This window comes from Jatropha curcas, chromosome 7 (genome assembly GCF_041381405.1).
Source record: "Jatropha curcas cultivar XTBG-Jc1 chromosome 7, XTBG_Jcur_1.0, whole genome shotgun sequence".
Classification (NCBI taxonomy): Eukaryota; Viridiplantae; Streptophyta; class Magnoliopsida; order Malpighiales; family Euphorbiaceae; genus Jatropha; species Jatropha curcas.
In genome coordinates this window covers 29,294,077-29,318,580 of record NC_143157.1, presented here as the reverse complement: position 1 = coordinate 29,318,580, position 24,504 = coordinate 29,294,077, and the positions used below count along the sequence as shown (strand labels likewise).

The window sequence follows — 24,504 nt, the reverse complement described above, 5'->3', positions numbered from 1 at the left end:
TTGGATACTTTTATTTTTAGATTTCTTTCTTTTTTTTTTTAAAAAAAAGATAATTTGAAAAGACCTCTTGTCTCATTATCATAAGGCTCTGTTGGAATCTATCCTCCAAAAAATCATACGTGTACAAATCATATTTCATTAATACACGAGGGACATCTGATAATCAAGTAGCAATTTTAAATAAATCTGAATGATGCGTGAACTAACAATTTTCAATTTTGAAGAACTTAACAGTAGAAAACTGGTTTACTTAAAAGGCCGGTAACTGGTACACACGTGATTCAGGGTTAAATTTAAGTTTGTTTGGTTGTTGAGACATCAAAAATTTCGGGGTCCCCAGCCTGCCATCGCCGCATTATTTAATTTAAATGGTCGATTTCAGATCCCCACCCCATTTTTTTAACACCCCTATATTCTTCACGCAGCTGTCAAAATTATTGTATTCGCATTAAAGCATGTGCCTTCCAAATGCAATAAAATTATTTTTTAGGATTGAGTCCCTTTTTTTTTTTCCCTCTCTCACGCTGTATTTGACTGCCAATCAGTCACTTGCTAATGACATTTATTATTATCTTTTTAGCATTAAATTTTTGTTAATGAGATTCATTCGGTCAGGGAGCATTTCGAAAATACCAAAAATAATATTTCTAAATTTAATAAATCTCATTATAGACAGTAGCTGTCTTTTTTCTTGTTTCCTTTTGCTTTATGTATTTTATTACTATACGCACTCCCTAATATAAACTCGTGCATTCAGTCATAAAAAAAAAAAAAGAAGGAAAAACAAAAGCGCCTTTCACATTAGATAATTTGACATGTGACCGACGCAGAGTGGGAAATATAAAAATGTTTACAAAAATTCAACCTTTAATTTTTTTTTTTTTTTTTTTTGAAAAATCTTGTGAGATCTTAAAAATATCTATAACCACCTGTATTTAAAAACTTACTGGGCCCTGATCATTAGTGATAATAATTTTTATAATTTTTGATTTTGATATATAAAATATTAATTTAATTATAATTTGTATAATTTTTGAAACAATGCTCTTATATTTTTTAACAACTTAACAAGTGTTTAATCGTTATGTTTTTACAAATTGAGGAGTGAGATATAATCATTTTGTAAGTTGAAATGTTTAATAAAGTGTTACAAAATTTATTATGAAAAATATATGGATAAATTTATTTACTTGCTCAAATATTTAATTAGCAACTAATAGTCACCAATTTTTTTAATTCCATGTGATTCATATTAATTAATTTTTCATTTACGTACATCAAGGTTAGGCCCCATAATGACGAACACGTTAAATTATATACATTGGGGTTCTACCCTACGCGAATATATATATATAGGATAAATTAAATTAAACAGAAATGGATTTGGAATTCAAACTGCAAATTAAAAAAAATGCAAATCAAGTCCTTGCAATTATTACTAGATATAATAAAATATGTTAACTTTTGTTGTAAGATTAATCTATAATAAAAAAAAATATTTTTCGGTTTAATATTGTGACGGATTGACTTATTGGCAACATTATGCAAACCACTTCTTTTGGCAACCCCAGATTGAAATCTGTACGACATATACTTCATATTTAATCAACATTACATGTAGGAAGAGCTATCTCTCTCTCTCTCTCTCTCTCTTTTTGATTTCTCTACTGAGAATAGAGAATCCCACATCTAATCTAACCAAGGACTTACTATTCTCTTTCTATCTTCAGTAAAACATTGAAGGAAGTTAGCTTCCTACCATGGAAGGTTTAATCTTGTTTGTTGGAGTCATAGGTGATCTTCTTTTTTCAGTACAGTATTTCCAGTATCAAAGAAAACAACTTCATTTCTTTTCTTTAATTTCTGTTACTTTTTCTCTCTTCTTTCAGGCAATATAATCTCAGTTCTCATGTTCCTTTCTCCAGTGTAATTGATTAAGCTCTTTCTCACTTGATCTACTTCAACTTTCTTTTCTATGCATATTAGTTAAACTCAGTTTTCTCTGCGTAATTTGATTTTATTTTGCAGGGGAACGTTTTGGAGAATTATAAAGAACAGATCGACGGAGGATTTTGAAAGTGTTCCTTATGTATGCACATTACTGAATGCAGCTTTATGGACTTACTATGGGATCATAAAGCCAGGAGCCTTTCTTGTTGCTACTGTTAATGGCTTTGGAATTCTAGTTGAGATTATCTTTGTTACTCTATTTCTCATATATGCACCACCAAAAATGAAGGTACTACTGTATATAAATCATCATAAATCTTCTGATTATAGATCACAAAACAACAATATGAAATATAACAAAACACTGTGGTTAATTGCAGGCTAAAACGTGGATTCTTGTTGGGTTATTGGATGTGGGGTTTTTGGCGACAGCAATAGTTGTAACTCGGTTGGCTTTGAAAGGTGAAGTACGGATAGATGCAACGGGTTTCATATGTTCTGGTCTTAACATCGTTATGTATGCTTCCCCTTTAGCTGTCATGGTGAGTAATTAAGATTTCAAAAACTCTACACACACTCATCAGTTCTCTCATTTCTTATCATTTACCTATAATGAAGAAATAATTGATCGTGTGGCTGTTAACTGATGATTAGACAGTGGTAGACTGGTAGTTAGCTTTGTCATATCTATTATTTTCTTCTTCAACTTATATATATATTTTGTGTGTTTATATTGTTGCAAGTCACGTGGGTAAAATAAAGTTGACTGTTAGAACTTCTTCGTAATTCTTGTTATTACATCTCTTGTGTATGTATGTATTTGGTTCAGTTGGTAGTAATTAGGGTTTTGTTTAATATTTAGTTTTAGAGGTTGAGTTTATAATATTATGAGGTTTTAATTTGCACTTTTATATATATTTGGCAATTTTGATTTATGATCATATAAAACGATGATCAAACTTATAAATTATTTTCTTTTTAAACGGAACGATGATCGAGTTTACAATTTTAATCTTAATTTAAAATTAATTTCGTCGTCCTTATAAATTTTTTAGTTTTATTCCAATCTCTTTATTGCTAAATCCAAATTAATATTAAGAGGTAGTATAAGTTTTTTGTCTATTTTCCTTTTTTTTTTTATAAAATTAGTTTACTCTCACTTTATTTCAGAAAAAAAAAAAAAAAAGAAAGAAAGATTGAATTTCTGCGATCTGTGAGGGGAAAAGACGATTGATAGTACAAGTGATGCACGTACGTACACGTTCATGGTTCAATTTTCATAAATACAAAATAAAAAAGAAAACAATGATGCCACGTGATTATATTTTAGAAGACAACTTGGTGTGTGTGGGTCCTAACTTAATTATTATTATTATTATTTTTTTTTTTTGTGGTCAAGCATACACAAGATGGACACAAATATTGACACACATGTTTTAGCGATGGAGATTTCTTTTTCCTGTATCTTTGACATGTGCTATTATACTGTGTCGTTTCAGAAAACAGTGGTGACAACGAAAAGCGTGGAGTTCATGCCTTTCTTCCTCTCATTCTTCCTTTTTTTGAACGGTGCCGTTTGGACTCTGTATGCTTTTCTCACTAGTGACTATTTTCTCGGGGTAAGTGTCCTTTCATCCTGTCATTAGATCTGGAAATTTCTTAACTACGCTCCGTTAGATCTAACCACAGCATGGGTCAGTAGGTTCTTCGATCTTTGTTGTGGGACCAGCATATATAAATAGTGCTTGTCGTCGTCTGAGATGATATTTCTCATCTGAAAGAGACATATATTGACCATTTAGCGAGCAACTGTCATCAGTTATCACATACTTACAATTGTACACGACAAAATTAAAGCTAGCCACAAACGTTATTTTCCTGACAACTTTTGTTTGCACACTGTACACATAATTCAAATAGTTAAACTTTAAGACGCTGTCATACTTGCCCAAGATAGATGGATACGCTGTAACCGCTTCACTGCTTACTAATTGTTATGCTCCATTAGGTTAAGACTAATGGGTGTGGTTACATATTTAGGTGCCAAATGGGACTGGATTTTTACTTGGAACAGCACAGCTAGTGCTCTATGCAATTTACAGAAATGCTAAGCCTGCTCCCAGAAACGTTTCTGATGGCCTTGAAGAAGGATCGCAGCACGACAGGCTTATTACACCTCGGGAAAACCCATAAAATTATGTCGGAATTAGTTCCTGAATATTCAAGATTCAACGCCTTTGAAGAAGAAGAAGAAGAAGAAGACAAAAGAGAGAGTTGTCATAATTAAATTAAATACTATTTCATCAGTTTTGCATGCAAGGTAGAGTTTGATATATATATGTATAGCATTTTCTTTTTTAAATGAGTATCTTCATTTATTATCTAAGCCAAATATTTCAAATTCCACTGTATTTATAATTTTCTAACAAATATGTCATAAAAATAAAAAATAAAAAATAAAAAATAATTACGCCCAACAATTGAAAATAGAGAAAAAAAAATGGATGTAATTACTACAACGTGTAAAGTTCATGATGCTTTTTTCTAAAGTAATTAATTAAGCCCTATACTTTGAAATAGGATGTTCAAAAGGCCACTGTAGATTATATTTCGAAAGAGGTACAGTAAAACTTCGTCGTTTGGAAATTTTTTTATTTTTGAGCTCTAATTGGTAATTGGGCAGTCCGAATACAAAGCCCAGCATTTCAAATGTGGATCTAAATTGATCTGATGACCCAAGACCTGATTGGGCCTTGAATTTTATATTTGGAGCCTGGACCGAGTCCATTTTCGTTTTTGTCTTCTGTTACAGATATCTACAGCTACAAAGGATAAGGCCTTTCTATTAATAGTTTTCTTTGAATTATAATTAAATGAATCAATTTTTAGATTGGTAATTTTCGATAATAATCTTTGACCCATTTCCCAATATATAGTATATAAGCAACACATCTTTGACTCAGATGTCCTTTCTCCGTTTAACAAACTGATCTCTCTCCAATTCACTGTGTTAGGGACAGAGAAACACAAAAGATGGGTCCAAGGCCCAGAAGGAGGAGACACTGAGCCCTTATCTTCAGTTGATCACAGTATGCCATGGGTTGTTCTTTTCTGGTCCATTAGGTGAGAAGTAGACTCATGAAACCCATCACCATTTATCAATTACCTCCACTGAGGACACATTTGAGTACCTCTAATTGCACACTCTGCCCATCCCACATGCATTATTATTAAACAAATGACCATTATTTATTAATAAAAACATAATAACCAAGCGGCTTTCCCTAATCAATATTCATGCAAACTAGCCAATTAGGTGCGGTCTGATTAGTCTCTTTACTTATATAAATAGTAAAAAGTTTCGATATTCGAATCTTATTGATTATAAGTGTTTTTATAAATTTAGTGAGTTCAAAAAAGAACTACTCTATTTTATAACCTGCAACGTTATTTCTGCAAATCCGTCTCCCAGTAAATAAAAGATGGTGATGCTAATATGTACAAGCAAATAAACAAATTATTATTAGAAAGATTTATTAGTGGGGTGAGATCGTGGGTTTGTGCCCTAAAAGCATGAATGATCCCCTGGATATCCCAAATATAGAACCAAAATCTTGTCTTTTTTCCAATTAATCTAATCAAATTCTTATAACTTTGATAACCCTTTGCCTAATCGGATTAGGACAACAATACAAACACAATTTTCTAAACAGATAGATCCATGAAAATGTTAAAATTTGGTTTGTGAATACTGACAATTCACATTTTTGCTTTTAAGATAAAAATTTTGTGCGTTCGATTTGGATGATCGAAGTTTATTGTTGGCCCATTTATTGACTCTTTGCAAATAATAATTGGGTTTAATAGGATAACAGAGACAATCCAGAGACAGGATGAACAATCAAGAAGCTTTAGATTAACTAATATTTGATCTGAGCCGTTGGATTGACAGATGATTTAGTAAAATTAGTGGCTAAGATTGTACGGTTGAGTTGTCTAATCCGATGCGAAGGAACAGCAGACAAAGAAAGAGACGATCAAGAAAAATCCATGGATAGGGACTCTTCACTAACTGGGGTACCCTCTAATCATGTGATATCAGAAATTCAAGCACAAGCCCCCAATACACGAAAATCCGTACCCTTATCATACTTGTATTAGCGGAAAAAATTAAATTGGTTTCTAAAATATAATTAAATTAACACGTTGAAGTTTTCATTTTTAAAAAATTACTTATGAAAATTTTAAATTATAATTTTTTTTCCTCCTCTGATCAGAATAATTAGTTTCTTCAAGAGTCAATTGATTCTAAATTATACTGAAACTAATTGTGCAGTTTTTAAAATATTAATAAAATGATAATTCAGCGACTCTATAATTCATTTTTGAAAATAAAAATTTTCATATATCAATCTGATTAAAATTTAAAAATTTTATTTATTTTTTCTTTAGATAACCGAAAAAAATTGAATTAAAAATAATTATATTTTTAGATAAATTTTACTTTAAAAGTGTGAATTTGAGAATTTTATTTGAGCATGATCGCGTGGATTAAGGGCGTGATAAAGAAAATTCAAGAAGTCCAACCCAAATGTACCGGCTAGCCTCACGGGGCTGGATAGAAAAGACAAAAGGCACTGATGGTCTCCATGAGCAACTCGTTAAATCCAACGGTCGATCGCACGAAATCATGCATAAACCCCCAAGGCAAGAATAAGATCCATGGGTTACTATCATCATATTCGCTAATTACACCCTCGTCCAAATCAAACCAAAACAAAACAAAAAGTAATAATAATAAAAGAAATAAAATAAAGAATCATTATTATTATTATTATTATTATAATGTGAGACTAGGCAGGTTCTTGAACCCTTGCTCCATTACAACTTATGCTGTTAAGCATGGAGGAAATGTCCTGAAGAATGTGTCTTGAAAATTCAGTTACTCTTCTCTAATTATTGCACTGCAGGTCAATAATGTATGTATACTGTTACATTTGATAATATATTCCCATTCATTTTACACTCTACGGCCCCGAGAAATTACACCTGCCGGTTAGTTTAAAAAAAAAAAAAGCAGTCGGCTTCTATCTGCCGAGGATGTTGGTGCCGTTCTGATTCATGGGCGGTAGATTGGGGGAAAATGGCAGGGACGGACATGGCTGTTATAATCAAAGCAATATCTTTTCTTCACAGACGATAGATTTGGATATGTTTGTGCACATTCAACACGAGGAATGCTACTATACAAGTGGGTCCTCAATTTAATCAATCAGCTACCACTAGTTATGGCTCCTCCACTGCTTCAAATTATCCGCCTCAGACCAGAATGAATGCCATTGTTACTCAGAGCTCTCTCTCCGTGTATATAAATCTTTGAAGTTTAAAAACTAGATTTACCAATTTGATCCAGTCAATTACCAATCTCGTTCTTAACACTGTGAAAAGTAAGGAACAACATATGAAAATGGGACTGACGGTGTCTCACTGTATTGTAAACAAACTCGACACATTGTTTATGGGCATTTCTTATAAAATAATGATGTAGAAGATACCTACTGGTGCTAGCTTCAGGGAAACTTATTACTTATTTTTTATTTTTTAATATTTGCGTAGGGTTTTTACACTTACAGTTTACTCTTAACCGTCGATAATTAGAATTTGTATAATCAAGATTAAATAATTTCTAAACTCTTATTTAATTTATGAGATAGGGAGTGATCTGACATATAGCAAAACTTAGAGGGTTTTATAGAGATTATTGTGTGTTGTGTTGGATAGAGGAGGGAGGGACCTCTCCTGAAATTTATTAGGGTTTTGGTTGCACTTTTGCTTGTCTTGTTTGCTCATTTAATATATAGGTTAAGTCAGTATTCCACGTGCTCCTGGGGACTCTCCCCCCAGTCCCCCCCTTTCTTACTTCAATGCCTCGTATTTTATTTTATAGTATTTTTTATTCACTCAATTGCACTCTCTGACCATATGTGCCCTTTCTTTTGTTTGCAACTGCATAACACACTCACTCTCTCTCTCTCTCTCTCTCTCTCCAAGGAAAAAGCAAGAACTAGTGAAAAGCCCTTTCGAGGTTCAAAAAAAGACCAACATCAAGAAAAAGATTTCTAACTTAGAACCGGAGAGATTTTTCGCAAGAATCATCAAAATATAGATTATGATGGATGGAATCATCAAAGGTGGTGGTGGAGGGGGTGGTGGTAGAGTTGGTATAGGTGAAGACGACATGGGTGATGGTATGCAATGCAGTGATCATCCTTATAGAAATAACCCAGGTGGGATCTGTGCTTTTTGCCTTCAAGAAAAGCTTGGCAAACTTGTTTCTTCTTCTTTTCCTTTACCTATTCGTGGCTCTTCTTCTTCCTCTTCTTCTCCTTCGTTTAGATCTGACATTGGTGTGGGTGTTGGTGTTGGGGCTGGCAATGGTGGTGCTGGTCCTTCACTTTCTCTTGCTGTGCGACCCACATCTACAAAAGGTAGAAATGATATTGGCAATAATAATAGTCATTATCAAGAATATTACACAAGGAGGGCCAGAATCCCTTTTCTTTTGGCTAAAAAGAAAAAGAAAATTATGGTCGCATCATCATCAGATCGTGATATTGTTTTCAAGAGAAGCAAGTCTACAACAACTCCTGCGAGAAACCATTTCTTGGATGCTTCTGCTGATGATGGAGACGATTTTAATTTTAGCCCAAGATCAAGAAGAGGCAGGTTCTGGTCTTTTCTTTATCTTTCTTCTTCTAAGTCTACTACTACCAAGAAATCATCAATGGCAGTAACAAGAACTACAACAACAACAACAAATGGGTCCATTGTTAAGCCAAAAGAGAAGTGCTTAGGGTCTTCTTTGTCTAAGAAAGGAGACATTGCGGTGGTTGAAGATGATGATAGTCCTAATAGCCAAGCCACTGCCTCTGCTTCGTCTTTTGAAAGGAAAGTGTCAAGATCCAGATCTGTTGGATGTGGAAGCAGAAGCTTTTCTGGTGATTTCTTTGAGAGAATCTCAACTGGTTTTGGAGACTGCACCCTAAGAAGAGTGGAGTCACAAAGAGAAGGCAAGCCAAAAATAGCTGCAGCTACTTCTAACATGAAAGAAAGAGTCAAATGTGGTGGAATCTTTGGTGGGTTTATGATAACTTCTTCTTCTTCATCTTCTTCATCATCATCTTATTGGGTTTCATCATCAACAGAAGACATGAATGGAAAATCATCAGGACCTGGATCAGTTGCAGCTGGACCTCTCGCTCATGGTAGAAGTAGAAGCTGGGGTTGGGCTTTTGCTAGTCCTATGAGAGCATTTAGCAAGCCTTCTTCAAAAGATGGCAAAAGAGACATTATAAGAGAAGCTTCTAATAAAAACACTACTCCAAACTTATCTGCTATTCCTTCATTGTTAGCTGTGAGAGGCTAAAGAAAGAAAAGAATTACCACCACCATCATCATCGTCATCATCAAGGCAATTCCTGTTGGGTTATAATACACAAGTACATTTAGTCATCTCTGTTTATTATTATTATTATTTTCTGTGTTTATTATCTTGGTCTCAGTTCTATTAACTAGTGTCACACTTGTATTTTGCTTCTTTGAAATTTTATGCTCATATTTGCAAATTATTATCATTCTCTTCTTAAGATAGTTCATTGTATTGTGGCTTGAAACTATAAAAGACTATCAAAACCCGTTATTGTGGACTGTTTGGGAAAGAAGAAGAAGAGAAATGATGACCAATATACATAATATGTTTGTCAGTTCACCCTTGTGATTTGGTGAGGGTTTTGAGTTAAAGTTGTATTCTTTAATCTCTTACTAGTGTTTTTTGTAATCTAGCATCTGATGCAGTGACAAAAAAATGTGTTTTTTATTATTATTATTATTTTTTTTAATTATAAAATAAATGTGTTAGCAATATCAAGGAGTAAGGTTGGATACTCACATGGGCACACATGTCTGGTGGTATTGGACACACTGGAAGGCCATGAGCCTATTTTTCCTGGCATTACCTTATTGTCATGTTTATAGCTTGTCTCTATCATTTTATTGTGTTTTATCTTTTTCTTTGACAAAATTTTCTATTATTGTATGTTTTAATTGTCTATTTTATGACCCTCTCTCTCTCTCTCTCTCTCTCTCACCATGTAGAGTAGACAATAAATTTTTGGCAGTTTCTGATTGCCAGCTACTTCAACTACTGTGCAAGCGTTTGGGTAATTAATTATTTCAGAGCTACTTGTACAGTTGTATACAAGGGTTTTAGTTGCAAAAATTGAAGAAGCATCTCACATTCCACATGAAGAAGCTACTGGTTCTGATGTTAATTTATTAACTATTTTGTGTGTGATTTTTTAAATTTTTTCTTTTGGGGAATCTTGATTGAAATTGTTCCAATAAATTCTTGCATGAGTGGGTAAAGTACATTTGATTTATTGTGTATTGGGAAGGAATTGTAAAGTCTAGAGTAGAACAATTTAATAAAATGATGTGGCATTTTATCATTTTTGAATAATTTTCTATGAACAATTAATAAAATTATTACAACTTACCTAAAGAGAATTATTTTTTACAATAGTGGGGGGAATTCTTGAATGACTTGGAACAAAGAGGCTTGCATGCAAAGAAGAAAAGCATCTTGAAAAGAAAAAAAGACATAAGAAGGGGTTTGATTACTGAAGTATGCAATTGCAACTAAGACAAGGAAAAAGGCTGCCTAAGGGGACACTCATATTGGAGCAGAACATTAATAAAAGTGGACCCTTTAAGACATGTATGTTTTTTAACCCACAAGAGGGATTAGATTTTCTCCTTTCCAAAGGACACCCTCACTACCCACAATAAAGGCTTACAAGTGAAAAAAGGGCACTCTATAAGTCATTGGGAAGGTGCAAGAGTTGTTTAGATATTGTGAAGGCCATTAGAGTGAGTTCTCTGTAATTTTGCTATCAAGATAAGGACCCATCCACATAATGGAACAGAAGGGTCCCTATTTAGAAGCCATGTCTTTGTACCATGTAAAAGTTTATGGTCAAAACATTTGAGTGCAAAATCACATCTCTCTTATAATTATTATTCATTTCTCTTTCAATGACAATGATGTTAGTTATCTTGCTATTGCCAATTCAAAGACTATAAATAAAGTTTGGGTAATTTTTGCAATGCTCTTTCTTTCTTTTTAGCTTTTACTCTTCTTCAACTGTCAATTGCTTTGTCTTCAAATAGACTTCTCAACAGTAGTTTTGACTTTTGACTTTTGATTCTAAAATTGGTATTGTTTGATTTAACATCCAGTTTTTATTGAGGTGAAAATATGTGGTATGATAGTTATTACAAACATGATTCTTACAAATTTGTAAATTTTGTTTCCAAAGAAAAGGGAAATTTAATTTTCAACCACACTTAAATTGAAAATGCATATTTTAAAAAAGGAATAAAGAAATCATGTAATGTTCAATGCTATTTTTAATCACATTGAATTGAAAATTAATATTGAATTGAAGGTGCATTATGGAAGAGCTTCAATTGGAGCAACTCACAATTATTTTTTCTGTGCTACTTTAGACTGATGGCCTCCTGATAAACCTGACTATGAAACTTGTACTTTTGAGCTGAGCTTCTTTACTCAATCTGGTGAGTTGTGTATCGGAAAAGAAGTGATATGGTGATCGGTGGGGATCGCCGGCAATTGTACGTGGCGAGGAAAACAATTTCTCCGCGGTTGCGACGAGAGGAGTTTTTCTTCATTGCCCTAACCATAAAGGAAAAGATTCTTCCAAATTAAAAACCCTTTTGCAATATTTTCCTTCGAGGATTTACTTTATTCAGCCCAATAGGCCTCCTTGATGGGCCGACAATGTTAACGAAGAGAAGCCCATGCACTAAATTATTGAAATTGATTGGGAGAATTTTGGCCTCTACCCAATTCTTTATTTTCTCTAATCTTTATGATGATGTCCCCTTTTCAAGGTTCATTTCAATGTTAAAAGTCTAATTGGTAAAAGATGTTCTTCTTCTTTTTGTTTTTTTTTTTTTTTAAAGAGTATAGAGATTGAATTTGTCATATCTAAAATTTCAAATTATAAAATTCCTTTGAGCATAGGATCCCATCAACCAAGTTAGAATAAATGACGAAAATAAACAAATGATTTATCTTGATTAAAAATATATAAAAAAAATTTAATGGAATGAAATTGCAATTCTTTCTATTAAATGCAAACTCAATTTTATCAAAGCTTTATTATCATATACCTCAAATCAATTCAATAAAAGCAAAAAAATAATTATATTCAGTAAGACCTTTTTTTTTATTAAGAGAACAAAAATCATTTATATATATTTTAATAAAATAATTTATTACGACCAGACTAGGTCTAATTTAATAAAATCATTTATTACATACAAAAATATTAAAATCTTTCTCCAAAAAATAATAAAGTACTAATAAAATATATATATTTTAATAATAATTAACTTAATGTACAAATAAAAACATATCATATACAGTGTTTTTTTTTTAAAAAGAAAATTCCAAATTCATTAAGAAAATAAGAAAGAAATACAATCAGAAATATATTAGTGTCGAGACATTAAACGGGAAACATAAATTTTGATAATGGATAGTTTTCTTCATTGATATGATAAGTCATAACCAAGACTACAGGAGTCTTTAAGACAATAAGAGTGGTATGACGCAACTGGCAACATTTAAAAACTTCTAGTACAGTACTACTATATGCTGGTGTAAGAAACACACTAAAAAGTGAACGCCACCACTTCAGCATCTGAATCTCAGACTTCTACCGTGGCCTAACCCGGTTGTGCAATAGCATTTCCCGGAGCTCAGCCGGGTCGATCTCAGCCGCAGAATTAGCTGGCCTGTAGTACCCCGTGATGGGGTCTGGTGCCCACGCAGTAGATGATCCTGAATCATCTTCTTTCGTCGCAGCTCTTTCTTCTACTTTCCCCACAATACTAGTCCTTGACCCTCGCCTACCAAAGCTAGCCGACTCAGACCCATGTGCTGCACCCGCATAGCCTCTCCTGTTTCACTTAACAGAGTTTCAGTGTGATATTTATTATATACAAGATCAGAAACAGATTGGACCACCATTTTTTTTTCCCTTCTTTTTAATCACACACACACACACAACGTTAAAAATCAAGATCTTACACATCCATTTCTTTTAAAAACCAAAAAGAGAAAGAAAACAGGGTTTGATAGTGTAGGCTCACCGGAAGATAGAAAGTGGTAGATCCTCAACAATTGAAGCAACCAGAAATTTAGCGGTGGAAAGAGAGCGAGTCATTTTATTGGTAGATATATGTACAGAGTAAGCAGATACTGCAGAAGCTATTCGATCCCCTGAGAAATAGATTCTCGAATGGATCAATCCTTCTGCAGCTACTCGCGGCCCGCTCTCTTTCCTCACTTAGTGGTGGAGATGCAACATTAGAGTTAATGTCTTTGCTTATATATGAAGAGAAAAAGTTAGAAACGCGTCTTATTTCCAGAGACTAGAGACTACTAGTTTCTGACTCTGTGTGCTCAATCTTGCAAAAGTTGACACGTTTCAACCTCTAGGCACAGTTTCTTTCGAAATAAATATAATTTATTTTCCCTTATTTGATTTTATGATTGAATATTAATTAAAAAATGTTATAAAAATTTATTATTAATAATGATTAATGGTCGGTATCAATTACCGGTAATTATTGACAGTGAACATCAATATAATATAGAATTATAAAATTATAATAAATTTGTGTTCATTCTTTTAGAAAGCAGGAAATTGAATTTTTATTTTATTTCTATTTTTCAATTATATATTTGAGTTCTCTTTGAATCAACAAGTTATGATTCTCCATTTGCTAAAACAAATTTTTTATTCAAAATGGATACTGACGATCATGAAACTTGTGGCCACCGCGAACTCTTTTTGATTATGACGTCTTTCAAATGAATTCGGTGCATCCTTATCCTTTAGCTGACCATGCATAATTTAGGCCCACAATAATTCTTGGATTATATAATTAATTACATTACCCTGACACAAATTAAGTTATTATAATACAATTAAAGTTTATATACGTAAACAAGAGAGTTCTTGAAAAATGCTTAATTAGGCAGTTTAATATATAATGTAAAAAATAGATATCCATGGAAGGTAGCGTGGCTTATAATCCATGAAATGAGGCGACAGTGCCTAGAATTTTGGCACCGTCCGTGTAATTAAAGGTTGAGGTTGCACATGATAATGGTGATGGTGGTGCTGACTCCTGTGTGCTTTTGCTATTCTCGATGCCAATCCTTCTGGTCATTGCGAAAAATATATCATTTTGTAGTTTAGCTTCTTCAAGGTTAATTAGTCCATCCATGGGTGCCACCAATTTTGTGACTTTACACTCTCCTAATTACTATTTATTAGTGCTAAGCTGGTGCACTTCCAGAAATTATCCATTAATGTAATATCAAACATTGGAATAAGAATTTTAATTAGAATCCATCCTTCAAATTAACCAAACTGATCTTATTCATATAATAAAGTATTGCGTGTCTATTTAATGGGATGGCACAAATTGAAATCCTGCAGGAATAATGTTCATTTGTCCTATATTTGTTTGTCCTACAAAAGTGTTTCCGATGAACTGTAAAGCTGACAGTAGACCGCCGGCAGACGGTAGAGCGGAGTCGCAGCTTGATAGCGGAGTCGCAACTTTCAGATTACAACTGTTCAATAATGAAGAAACAATAAAATTAAAAGGATCTAACGTAGCTGAAAAATGTCCAGACCCATTTGTCGTTGTGCTACTAATCACATTTTCTCCACACTTCAATTGCACCACAGCATCTGCAAAGAAAGTAAAATAAAATTCAATGAGATGAATCTTGAAGGACAGAGAACCGCATCGTTCCAAGTTTGCAATGGGAGCTGAACAATATTTATTAGCGCTAACTTACTACTAAAAGGGGGTGAAGAGGCAATGTTACTCATAGTATCATTCATGGAGCAGTATACTGTCCCTTGGATGCGGATAAGACCAAGAAGGGTGTTTATATCTCCAAACTGAGCCCCAGTTCTTATGGTGGCCATAACAGCAACCGAAAGGGTAATGAGAAGAAACGTTTTCAAGGCCATATATAGCTCCAATGACAGTGATCGATGATTGAATTATTATGCAGATATAATCTTTAAGATGCGTATATAACTTATTTATATACGTGAAGTGGTTGCATTCACAATGCATGTTTTGCATAAATAATTCTGAAAAAGCAAAGAACTCATACTTCTTGAATGAATGTCATTCGTTAGTTGCATGTCATAAGTCTCTGTCTAACTGCCTATATTAATTTATATGCAAATTTGTTGATTTTCCAGAATTAAGAGCTGGGCGCCATGAACTAATTAATTTAGGCTCGGGCGGATGCGTAGGAGCTGGGTTGGCTTGGTGCGCGCGAAGCATGTATTGCATATGCATTAGGGCCTGCATGTCCATGGAGAGGAATTCTGATAGCACTGAATAGCCTAAGGAAAGCACTATCTCATCAAAACTATGGCCTGAATTTTCTTAATATGTTATTAACTTATTATATTACTATATCAAATTGGCATTCTAGGGAGTAACTTATTTGGGGAAGTCAAAAAAAAGGGAAAGAAGAAGAATTGATTTCAAGGCGATATGTAGCTCTAGCTAGTTCCTGTAATTGAAGATACACTGTAAGTAAAGTATGTATCCTATTTATAGAACATGGGAGACCAAGTTGCTGCAGAATTTTTTGACTAACTTGTTCTTGCCTCTCTCTTTGCCTCTTGTAAAGGGAATTAAATTTGATCCTATTTGTTTGTCTACAGTTCTTTACCCATCAAAACCTACAATCTGTTTTACACCCTAGTTCCAATAGCATGCCTTCTGTCCCTTGCATGGAGGCCTTTTGGCTCTATAAAAAGTAGGGGAAGACGCCATTGCCGTGCCTAGATATAACAATTGGCCATTTTCCCTAAAGATTGTTTGATTGCTAAATACTTTTTCGGGGAATGGCTGATTGGTCCACAGAAGCCTCAAAATTTTCTACTCTTCATCCTCCATCAAATTTGGTAATGGCACATTGCAGCCACTTGTGTTATTACTTATTATTTGTTATCATTTCAAGTTCTTCAGTTAATTAACTTAAGCAAATGCCATTTGATTAAGCAAATGCCAATTTTTGTTTAAAATATTTTAATTGACTTCATTTCTTAAAAATGGAAAAGAGAAGATTGAAGAAAATTGAAAATTTATGTATTTCACAATGAAAAATTGTTAATACCCTCGTTGATATCCAAAAAATATTATATTTTCATAGTATTTCGCAAACGAATCAAATGCAATCTGGCTACACTATCCACAATAAAACGTGTAACCACCGCTAGGTGTAGCAACCCTAGTCTTGAGGGTTCAATGGTTCCACAAGTTTAATACAGAAAAAAGCACCGTATGATATACTGATAGAACGTGAAATCCACGTATTTCAAAAAATCCATGGAATGTAAAACCTATACATTATGAAATACAATGAATCTCAAATTCCATTCTTCAGATGGAAAAAAAATGCATCGAATCAAGTACTATTTTAAAATAAAATTAAACAGTTTAAATAGTATCATTTAAGACCATATAATGGAATTAATCAATTCCATCAATTGTGACCTATTTTTTCTCAACCAAAACAAAGGAATCTGGCAAATACATAGAATGTTTAAATTCCATCACTCAGATTCAAGGCAAATTCAAATTTTGTGTAAACCAAATTCAAGACAAGCAGCAAAGTGTGAGCAACACAGTCTCGTTTGAATAAACAAAAACAAAGTAGATGACCAATCTTACAGATTGGTATATCAAAATCAACAGACAGAACTCTAAATATTTTGGCTTTGGGGAACATCTGGTTTTGCCATTCTCAGAGCAACTCAAAGTATTTACTTTCACTAATTTGCTGGAAGAAAAGGCAACTCCTAGATACCAAAAATCAAGAATGCCTTTGAGCATTTCTGCATACATGCTGGAGAAAAACCTACAACTGACGCAATTAAAAGAACCTAGTATTCATGAAAGGGATGCCAATGTCTCTAAGGTGAGACTTTGTACATTTTTAACGTACTTCTATTACTATATGTAAGGACTTTGCAATATCGAAGCATAAGAGAGGATGAAATAATAGTCAAAACCCATGGTGAATGAAAATGTGAAGTAAACCAGAAAAAAAGATCGAATGCAGCCAGAAGAATATTCTAGGCAAAATTAAAAACCAGCAAAACATCAATATTCTTTCCTATGTTAGGAATGGACGAAGTCTGTTGCAACTAAGACCCCGATAAAAATTGTTGAAAGGAGACCACACTGATATAATTTTGGCAAGCATTCTTTATCCAAAACCAAAAATCTCAAAATATGGTTAATATCCAACCATAACTAGGAATAGGCTTTTAACAAAATATCATCATCTTCAAGTTCTAAAACTTACTAAAGAAAGCATAATTAAAGTCAATAGTAAGAAAGATTACTATGAAGAGAGGGAAAAAAATGAGAATAGTGACATGAAAAGGACAAACTGATACAATTTACTCTTCCTCTTCACCTTCATTCTCAGCAATATTGAAGTATCTCAGCTCATAAACATTACGATCCTTGTTGGAAGCAATGACTCGAAGCCAATCCCTCACATTGTGCTTCTTCAAGTATTTCTTTGTCAAGTACTTGAGATATCTGTAAAGGCCAAATAATAATCCAACTCAATCAAATGAAGTTTGCAATAAGAGAGAAGGCAAATGGTGTCAGTTCAGAAAACAAGTTACTTGCTATAATTTAGCTTCTTTCAAGCAAAGATACCGACTATCTTATAAGCAAAGATGATAAACTTAAGACTTCATCACCATTTGATGATAAACATAAGGTGGTCATACAAGCTCAGATAACTAAAACACACAATATCAATGCTCTGATCCATTAGCAATGCAGCACTTCATTTACATCTATAAATTCACGATTTCACTGTAATAGTTGACTACCCTGTCTATCTAGTAAGCATAAGAAGAACCAAATACAAAACCCAAAAATAAGCTATTTACCGTTTGGAGAAGTTGGAGTCGGATGTTACAGTGATCTTGGACTTTTCACGGGTGACAGTGACGGAATCACCGAGAGCTCCAGCTTTGCCGCCGACTTTGATGCGCTCCTGGAGGAATTTTTCGAGAGAGGCAATGTCCATGATCTTATCCTCCACCGGCTTCGCGCAATCAATAGTGAAAGTTGCTCCTTTCTTCTTCCCCTTGGCTCCGCCGGCCCCAGCTGCACCGCCTCTACTCATTTTCTTCGCCTTCCTGAATGCTAAGAGGCTTATCTGCTAAATAACAGCAAAAAAAACAAGGGAGAATATAATACAACGGTAAATAAATATGCATTTATTTGATTACAGAGAAAGAGAGAGGGACTGACCAGAGAAGATGGACGTTAAGGCTTTGAAGCGCCGCAGAAATGAGAAGGGAATGGAGACAGTGCTGCGATTAGGGTTTTATTTGCTACTGAAACTCTAGTCTCTAACCTCAGTCTATGATGATTCGGGTCGAGACTGTTGATAGTGGATCATCAGGAGCTTGTTCCTAGCCTCATGGATCTGTTTGCTGCCCGGGCCCAAAATTTAAGCATTTTGGGCTCATTTTGTAGACTAATTTGGGATCCGAAACCCAACAAAATCAACATAAATTTTCCACGGGGAAACTTCCCCTATTGTTTCCTTCAACTATTCTCAGAGAACGCGGAAAGGATACCTGTTTACTAACCCTTTAAAACCTGAAAATTTTCCAAATCTTAAAAGAAAACCTCTTTCGGTTTTTCAATCTACAATTAGAAGATGACAATAATAATAATAATAATAATAACAAAACTGGGTGTTATGTTATTTGGTTCCTTTGTGAATTTGTGCGGCTTAGAGGGCTAGATGGTTGAAAAAAGGCCAAAAAGAATATGTTGAATGTCCCTTCGCTCTGCATAAGATTCATATATTTATAAAAAAATAAATCCATAAATTCTTCAAAATTGGGAGCTAATGACATTATCTTTCATGAAGCAAAAACCTCACTTGCTAATAATACAGATGATATAAAAATTTACATTCTGTGGTAGCTTCAAGACCAGCAAATAACTCTCAAGTACATTGCACTATGCTAGAAAAAATTGATTCAAACTTCTGTTACTTCCTGATGTGAGAAAATCAATCCTATGTTCATTGTGACAGACTGATAAGGATCCCACTTACTATGAATAAAGGTTACATATAGTGAAATGGCACGATACATTGCCAACGCGGAAAGAAAAAAAAAAAAAAAAAAGGAATAGCAACATGACCACTAGAACCGACGGATATCTTTAGGTGGCTTGAAGTTGAGAGGATGTGTTTCTGGGGTCGCACTATCATCTTCTTTCCACATCTTAATTGTCTTGTCAGCTTCGCATGTAACAAGCCTTGAACCAGTTACATCATATGAGATAGCGTATATACCAGCTTCACTGTCCAATGAACCTGTAGAGAAATAGTAGCGTCATTGTTGTTTCATTCCATCATCAGTAAAAAACAACGGAAAAAAGATAGACGAGAAAAAAACACACCAGGCTGTACAATCGTTTGAGCTTGCTGGAAATTATGACCACTCTTCCAATCCCAGAACCACATACTACCATTATCACCTAAAATAAAGTGAGGGAAAACAATTACAAAGAAATGGAACAAATATTTCATAGGCCCATGTAATCTGGGTATAGAAGCCAAGTCAAAATGGAAATTCATTCTTCCTATCTACTAACAAGCAAGAATTGAACCAAAATTAGGCCAGATGTTGTAGGAGGTAAGAGTTAGTCTGGGTCTTTAGAGGTCACCGTGGCACATATTGCCTTGCTCAGCTACTAAACCTAAGGTATGACCACCTTTTGGATCAGCCAAGATTTGCTATAAAACAGACCAGCTTGATCCCAGCCTGAGTGATTCCGTTGTTTGTAAGATAAACCCAGGCAAATTCTCACACCTCTATAGTTTTCTGTCCAACAGTCACACCAACAGAGCCAAGCAAAGACGAAGGGGCCTTATTCTCCCAGACTGTGACCCATAGCTCTAGGACGACTATGACTAATGACATCAGACACATGTCAGACAAATTATTATTTGAGTTTATGTAAAAGGTATCCGCACCTCCTGTAACCATTACACCATCCTGATTGATAGCCATTGCATTAATGATGGTCTTCTGCTGCGAGCTGATAAAATAAAATTAGGTTGTTAGACTTTACAACTACAACATGGAAGAACATAATTTTGAAAGATAATAAAACCAGGTGCTAAAGAAGTCATAATTGCAATCTTTCAAAAAATTATCTGAACCAGATAATAAAATTACTAAGAGAAAGCATATAGTGCACTTATTTTGAACATTTTTTTGAGATATGTCTAACCACCCCCTTTCTAATCAACTCACTTCATTTCAGGTGTTCAACCAGATTCATTTTTCATGGGACAAGAAAGATTTTCTATCGATCTTCTCTGCATTTTTTTGGAAACATTAGATAAAACTTACAGCATGTTGTGTAAGAATTCTCCTTTTGGAAGGCGGAATTTCTTTATGTTGTCAGCTGATGCAGATGCAAAGCAATGCCTGAAAGAATAAATAAAAAGAATAAAGAATGATTGCAGAACCACTATATGATCAAACATAGCCCCATTGGTAACAAAAAGTGAAAGAAAATGAATATAGGCACATACTCTGTAGGATGCTGTGCCATAGCTCGAACAGATTTCTTGTGGTGTGTGAGTGTTAACATAGTCTTACCTGTAAGACAAACAATTGTTATGATAAAAGACTGAAAGTAAATTGTAAATGAGAAAAAAAAAAAAATCATAAGAAAAACAAACTACCATATCTGAGATCCCAGAACTTGATGGTCGTGTCATGGGAACCCGTTACAACTTGTGGATCCTGGAAACAGAAAAACGGATATATAATCAACAATTATATACACATGTGTGCAATACAGATAGAAAAACTCAGCCATGAATTCTTAATTTATTTCATGTCTTGTCTAAAGCTGTTGCATGTGTCACATACAATCTCATGTTGATAGCAGGACAATTTAATAAATATTAGAAGGAAAAAGAAAAAGAAAAAAAAAAACTAAATAGGAGTGGAGGAAAAAGAGAAGGGTGATTGCATACCGTTGGTCGAGTAAAAACTGAGCATACTGTATTATCATGCCCAGAAAGAGCAAAAACTTGAACTTTTGTACGAATATCCCAGACCTGAGAATTTCTCTCGCAAGTTATCTTTCTAATCCCAGATATATAAAAAGTTTACAAATTGCTCAGTAGATATACATATAAACAGCATTCGCCTTAACAACTTATCCACAATAGAGAAAAATACCATACCCGACAAACAGAATCGCGACCTCCAGTTAGCAAAAGGTCAATAGTGGGATGAAGAGCCAAGCAGTAGACACCACTCAGATGACCATGATAAGACCTGACAACCTATATATGTTTAAAAAAGATCAGCCACTCAAATCATAGTTTCTTTTTATTATTATAGAGGCTGATGGATTAGTAGGTTCGAATAGTCAAATTAGGTTGAAGTTCTCACCTTGTTCTGCTCGAGGTCCCAGCATTTCACCTGTTTGTCATCACCAGCAGAAAACATGTAGGTATGCCTTTGGCTGACAGCAAGGCCTGTAAAAGTAAACAGTCTTGAGATATTATATCTTAAAAGCATAATAATCAAGCAATTATTGCCAACAATGATGATATTGACTAACCTCGTACTTGTTCAATGTGCCCAGTCAGTGTGAGCTTCAACCTTCCAGTTCCTACATCCCATATCTGGTCAACCAAAATTCAGGAAGGAAAGAAAATCCATTACAAATAGCTCCTGCAAAATCTAGTCTAAATGATGCACCAAGGGGACAGGGGTATAACAAGGAAATTCTAATTGGGTGAAGGTAAGTTGGAACTCCCAATAGGCTGTAACTTTCCTGTAACACAGATTATTGATATGAATTTTTTTTTTTTTCTCTAATCTCATCCATTCCCATAATGAACTAAGTTTGACGGTTAACATTCTACTTAAAAATGCTCCCTTGTTGTATGAAAAAGAAAATCAAAGAATTTATCGGAATCTTAAAACCATGATGTTATCTGGATCCCATATAGGATCATGATTTCTTAAACAAGTATATGAATTTTTATACACACATTTTCATCAACTAATAAATATCAAGAAATAAAGAAGGAAAAAAAATAAATCCAAACCATATATAACCCAGGACAGCAAACAACCCAAATTTGTGCAATTCCACAATGACATCAATTCATCGAAAAAGAAAAAAACGAACTTGTTACCTTGATTGTACGATCTGCAGAACCAGTACAAAACCATGAATTACTTGGATCAAATGCAATAGATCTTACCCATCCCAAATGACCACTTATGACCTGTATAATCATACAAACTATGTAAGACATAACACTTAGTTGCAATAAATTGTAGTGATCAACAATGACAAAAATTAGAAAGCTCTTACCCTGTAGTTCTTCCATGGAGGATGCCAGACAGGACGTGGCCATTTGCTTGGGATTCTCTCCATTATAGCAGATGTTGAGAAGTTCCTATAAATGGAGAAAATATATATTAAAGCCAAATATGCCATATTATTCAGAAAACATCTGTAAGAGGAACAAAATAAGCAGAACAGGTTCTGTATGATATCAACCTTTGCTCTTTGCAAACATTTAAACATTAAGCCATTTATCACTACAAGGACCTCATATTCTATTTTCTTTTTGACACTATGTACTAAACAACGTATCTAATTAAGTTTTCACTGTAAACAGCAGAAATTATCAAAGTTAAGCATCTAGCCAGAGAATCGATGCAGAATACATAACCTATCCGGAAGCCCAAAGACATTAAACATGTAATGCGCCATCGTAAGCATATTTTCTTCACAAATTATCGAGTGGCAGAAAGGAGAACAAAATCAAGGAAACTAAACCTTTCAGATCCAGAACCAGAAACCAATGCCTTGCTTTTTCCCTGCAGACCAATATCATTTCTGAAAGAGCAAAAAAAAAAACCATCGAATTAATGAGTCCCAATAGAAGATTTTTTGTCAAGAAAAAGAAACAATAGTAGATATAGAACAAAAATGTATGCAGGAGGAGATACGAGAAGGTAAAATATATGAGGGGAAATAACTATTCACACTTAATTTTCTTCAAAGTAAAAGTCAGCTAGGTATCTCCATGTGCGTTTGAGAGAGAGAGAGAGAGAGAGGAGGGAGGGGGGGAAGGTACTCACGGTCCCTTTGGCTGCAGAGATGGACCAACAATCAATGCATTTTGAACCCCGCCCTTCTGTGAGTCCCTAGAATCATCTGGACCTGCAGCACAATGAGACACATACATTAATATAAGGAACCTCTATTGCTTTGGTAAGTAGTAACATGATCTGGCTCACAAGAAAAGCTGAAACAAATTGCATCATATATAGAAGAAAAACATGCATTAATGATCGAACAAGTACAATTAATCAGTTCAAAGGGAAAAACAACTTTAATTAGGACCTGGAAGAGCAAGGGCATTGGAAGGCGCTGATGATTGAGGGCCACTTTCAGTTGTAGTAGAATTAACTGGTCGAGGAAGTTCGTTTGCGCTTTTGATTCCTTTATACTCGACATTTATCTACACAGTGAATTAAACAGCAGCTTATGACCCATAAAACAACGACTTCATGACCTAAAATCCAAAGTCCTAACATGTAACCGAAAATTCAAAGCTGCTTATCACATCTTCCAATGAATATGGTTTGAATGTTCCAATGGGCATGCAATAATAACCAATACCTAAAACAAACGAACGAACGGAATTTCACTAACCTTATAGTTCAAGCGAATTCGTTTACTGCATGAAGACGATAAAAAAAATCCCCAATTAGTATCAGATAACGAGAAATAATTTTAAGAAAAAAAAAAAAAAGGAGGATAAAATTAGGGTTCCATGGTAACCTTTCAGGATCCGTTGGAGCTAGCTGGCCGTGAACTGGAGCGAATAGATCGAGCGCTCGCTTTAGTGATTTTAGACTAAGCTTCTTAAGTGACTGTGGCTCCACTGGCTCCATCTCTTGTGTAGGGCCAGGCATTTTCTCCTCCTGCAGTGATCTCCGTAAGTTGTTCCCTATGAATGCTAGGGTTTTTGAGAGGGAGAGACGGTAGTGCAAGGGCAGTTAAATTAAGAGGGGATTGCAGTTAGAGGGAACCCCGGTCCGATTCAGTGCCCGTATTAGTGAACGGAGCCAACCGATTGTTTCATAAGTTACACCGTCGGCTGATGCTCGTCGACTCACTTCATGACGACTCTGAGCGAAGCAATTTGCAGAAAGGGAAAGAAAGTTTTAGTTAGGGCTTTTAAATAAAATTCATAAACGGCGGGGATAAGAGAGGTGAAACCGTGGAATAGACGAAACAAGGACGTTACCC

General features: G+C 34.5%; 6 protein-coding genes across 7 annotated transcripts; 2 read left to right on the top strand and 4 right to left on the bottom strand.

Moving 5' to 3' along the window:
* The first annotated feature begins 1,563 nt into the window (after positions 1-1,563).
* Positions 1,564-4,336, top strand: SWEET17 (Nodulin MtN3 family protein). Its single transcript, XM_012228576.4, has 6 exons — positions 1,564-1,794; positions 1,890-1,926; positions 2,029-2,239; positions 2,331-2,492; positions 3,450-3,569; positions 3,991-4,336. Exons 1-6 carry the CDS (start codon positions 1,761-1,763, stop codon positions 4,141-4,143), a joined length of 717 nt encoding a protein of 238 aa, XP_012083966.1. The 5' UTR covers positions 1,564-1,760; the 3' UTR covers positions 4,144-4,336.
* A 3,498-nt stretch (positions 4,337-7,834) lies between these two features.
* On the top strand, positions 7,835-9,764 carry LOC105643449 (uncharacterized). The gene has a single exon (XM_012228575.4). The coding sequence runs from the start codon at positions 8,120-8,122 to the stop codon at positions 9,374-9,376; it is 1,257 nt and encodes a 418-aa protein (XP_012083965.1). The 5' UTR covers positions 7,835-8,119; the 3' UTR covers positions 9,377-9,764.
* A 2,796-nt stretch (positions 9,765-12,560) lies between these two features.
* Positions 12,561-13,400, bottom strand: DI21 (drought-induced 21). The gene is made up of 2 exons (XM_012228574.4): positions 13,189-13,400; positions 12,561-12,996 (listed from the first exon to the last, which is right to left on the bottom strand). The coding sequence occupies exons 1-2, from the start codon at positions 13,260-13,262 to the stop codon at positions 12,753-12,755; spliced, it is 318 nt and encodes a 105-aa protein (XP_012083964.1). The 5' UTR covers positions 13,263-13,400; the 3' UTR covers positions 12,561-12,752.
* Positions 13,401-14,462: 1,062 nt separating this feature from the next.
* LOC105643447 (phylloplanin) lies at positions 14,463-15,146 on the bottom strand. Its single transcript, XM_012228572.4, has 2 exons — positions 14,915-15,146; positions 14,463-14,804 (listed from the first exon to the last, which is right to left on the bottom strand). Exons 1-2 carry the CDS (start codon positions 15,090-15,092, stop codon positions 14,515-14,517), a joined length of 468 nt encoding a protein of 155 aa, XP_012083962.1. The 5' UTR covers positions 15,093-15,146; the 3' UTR covers positions 14,463-14,514.
* Positions 15,147-17,332: 2,186 nt separating this feature from the next.
* LOC105643446 (large ribosomal subunit protein eL22z) lies at positions 17,333-18,585 on the bottom strand. 2 transcript variants are annotated; one of them, XM_012228571.4, is made up of 3 exons: positions 18,427-18,585; positions 18,060-18,331; positions 17,333-17,697 (listed from the first exon to the last, which is right to left on the bottom strand). In XM_012228571.4, exons 2-3 carry the CDS (start codon positions 18,296-18,298, stop codon positions 17,553-17,555), a joined length of 384 nt encoding a protein of 127 aa, XP_012083961.1. In that variant the 5' UTR covers positions 18,299-18,331; positions 18,427-18,585; the 3' UTR covers positions 17,333-17,552. The 2 variants fall into 2 exon arrangements, with proteins under 2 accessions (XP_012083961.1, XP_012083960.1); XM_012228570.4 differs by having other exon boundaries at positions 18,060-18,334; positions 18,427-18,584.
* A 500-nt stretch (positions 18,586-19,085) lies between these two features.
* Positions 19,086-24,501, bottom strand: PRL1 (pleiotropic regulatory locus 1). The gene is made up of 17 exons (XM_089724094.1): positions 24,034-24,501; positions 23,905-23,929; positions 23,593-23,710; positions 23,328-23,409; positions 23,023-23,082; positions 22,552-22,636; positions 22,370-22,462; positions 21,787-21,850; positions 21,615-21,700; positions 21,404-21,505; positions 21,191-21,274; positions 20,894-20,954; positions 20,741-20,807; positions 20,556-20,633; positions 20,174-20,238; positions 19,597-19,674; positions 19,086-19,510 (listed from the first exon to the last, which is right to left on the bottom strand). Exons 1-17 carry the CDS (start codon positions 24,165-24,167, stop codon positions 19,338-19,340), a joined length of 1,455 nt encoding a protein of 484 aa, XP_089580220.1. The 5' UTR covers positions 24,168-24,501; the 3' UTR covers positions 19,086-19,337.
* Between the last annotated feature and the right edge of the window lie 3 nt (positions 24,502-24,504).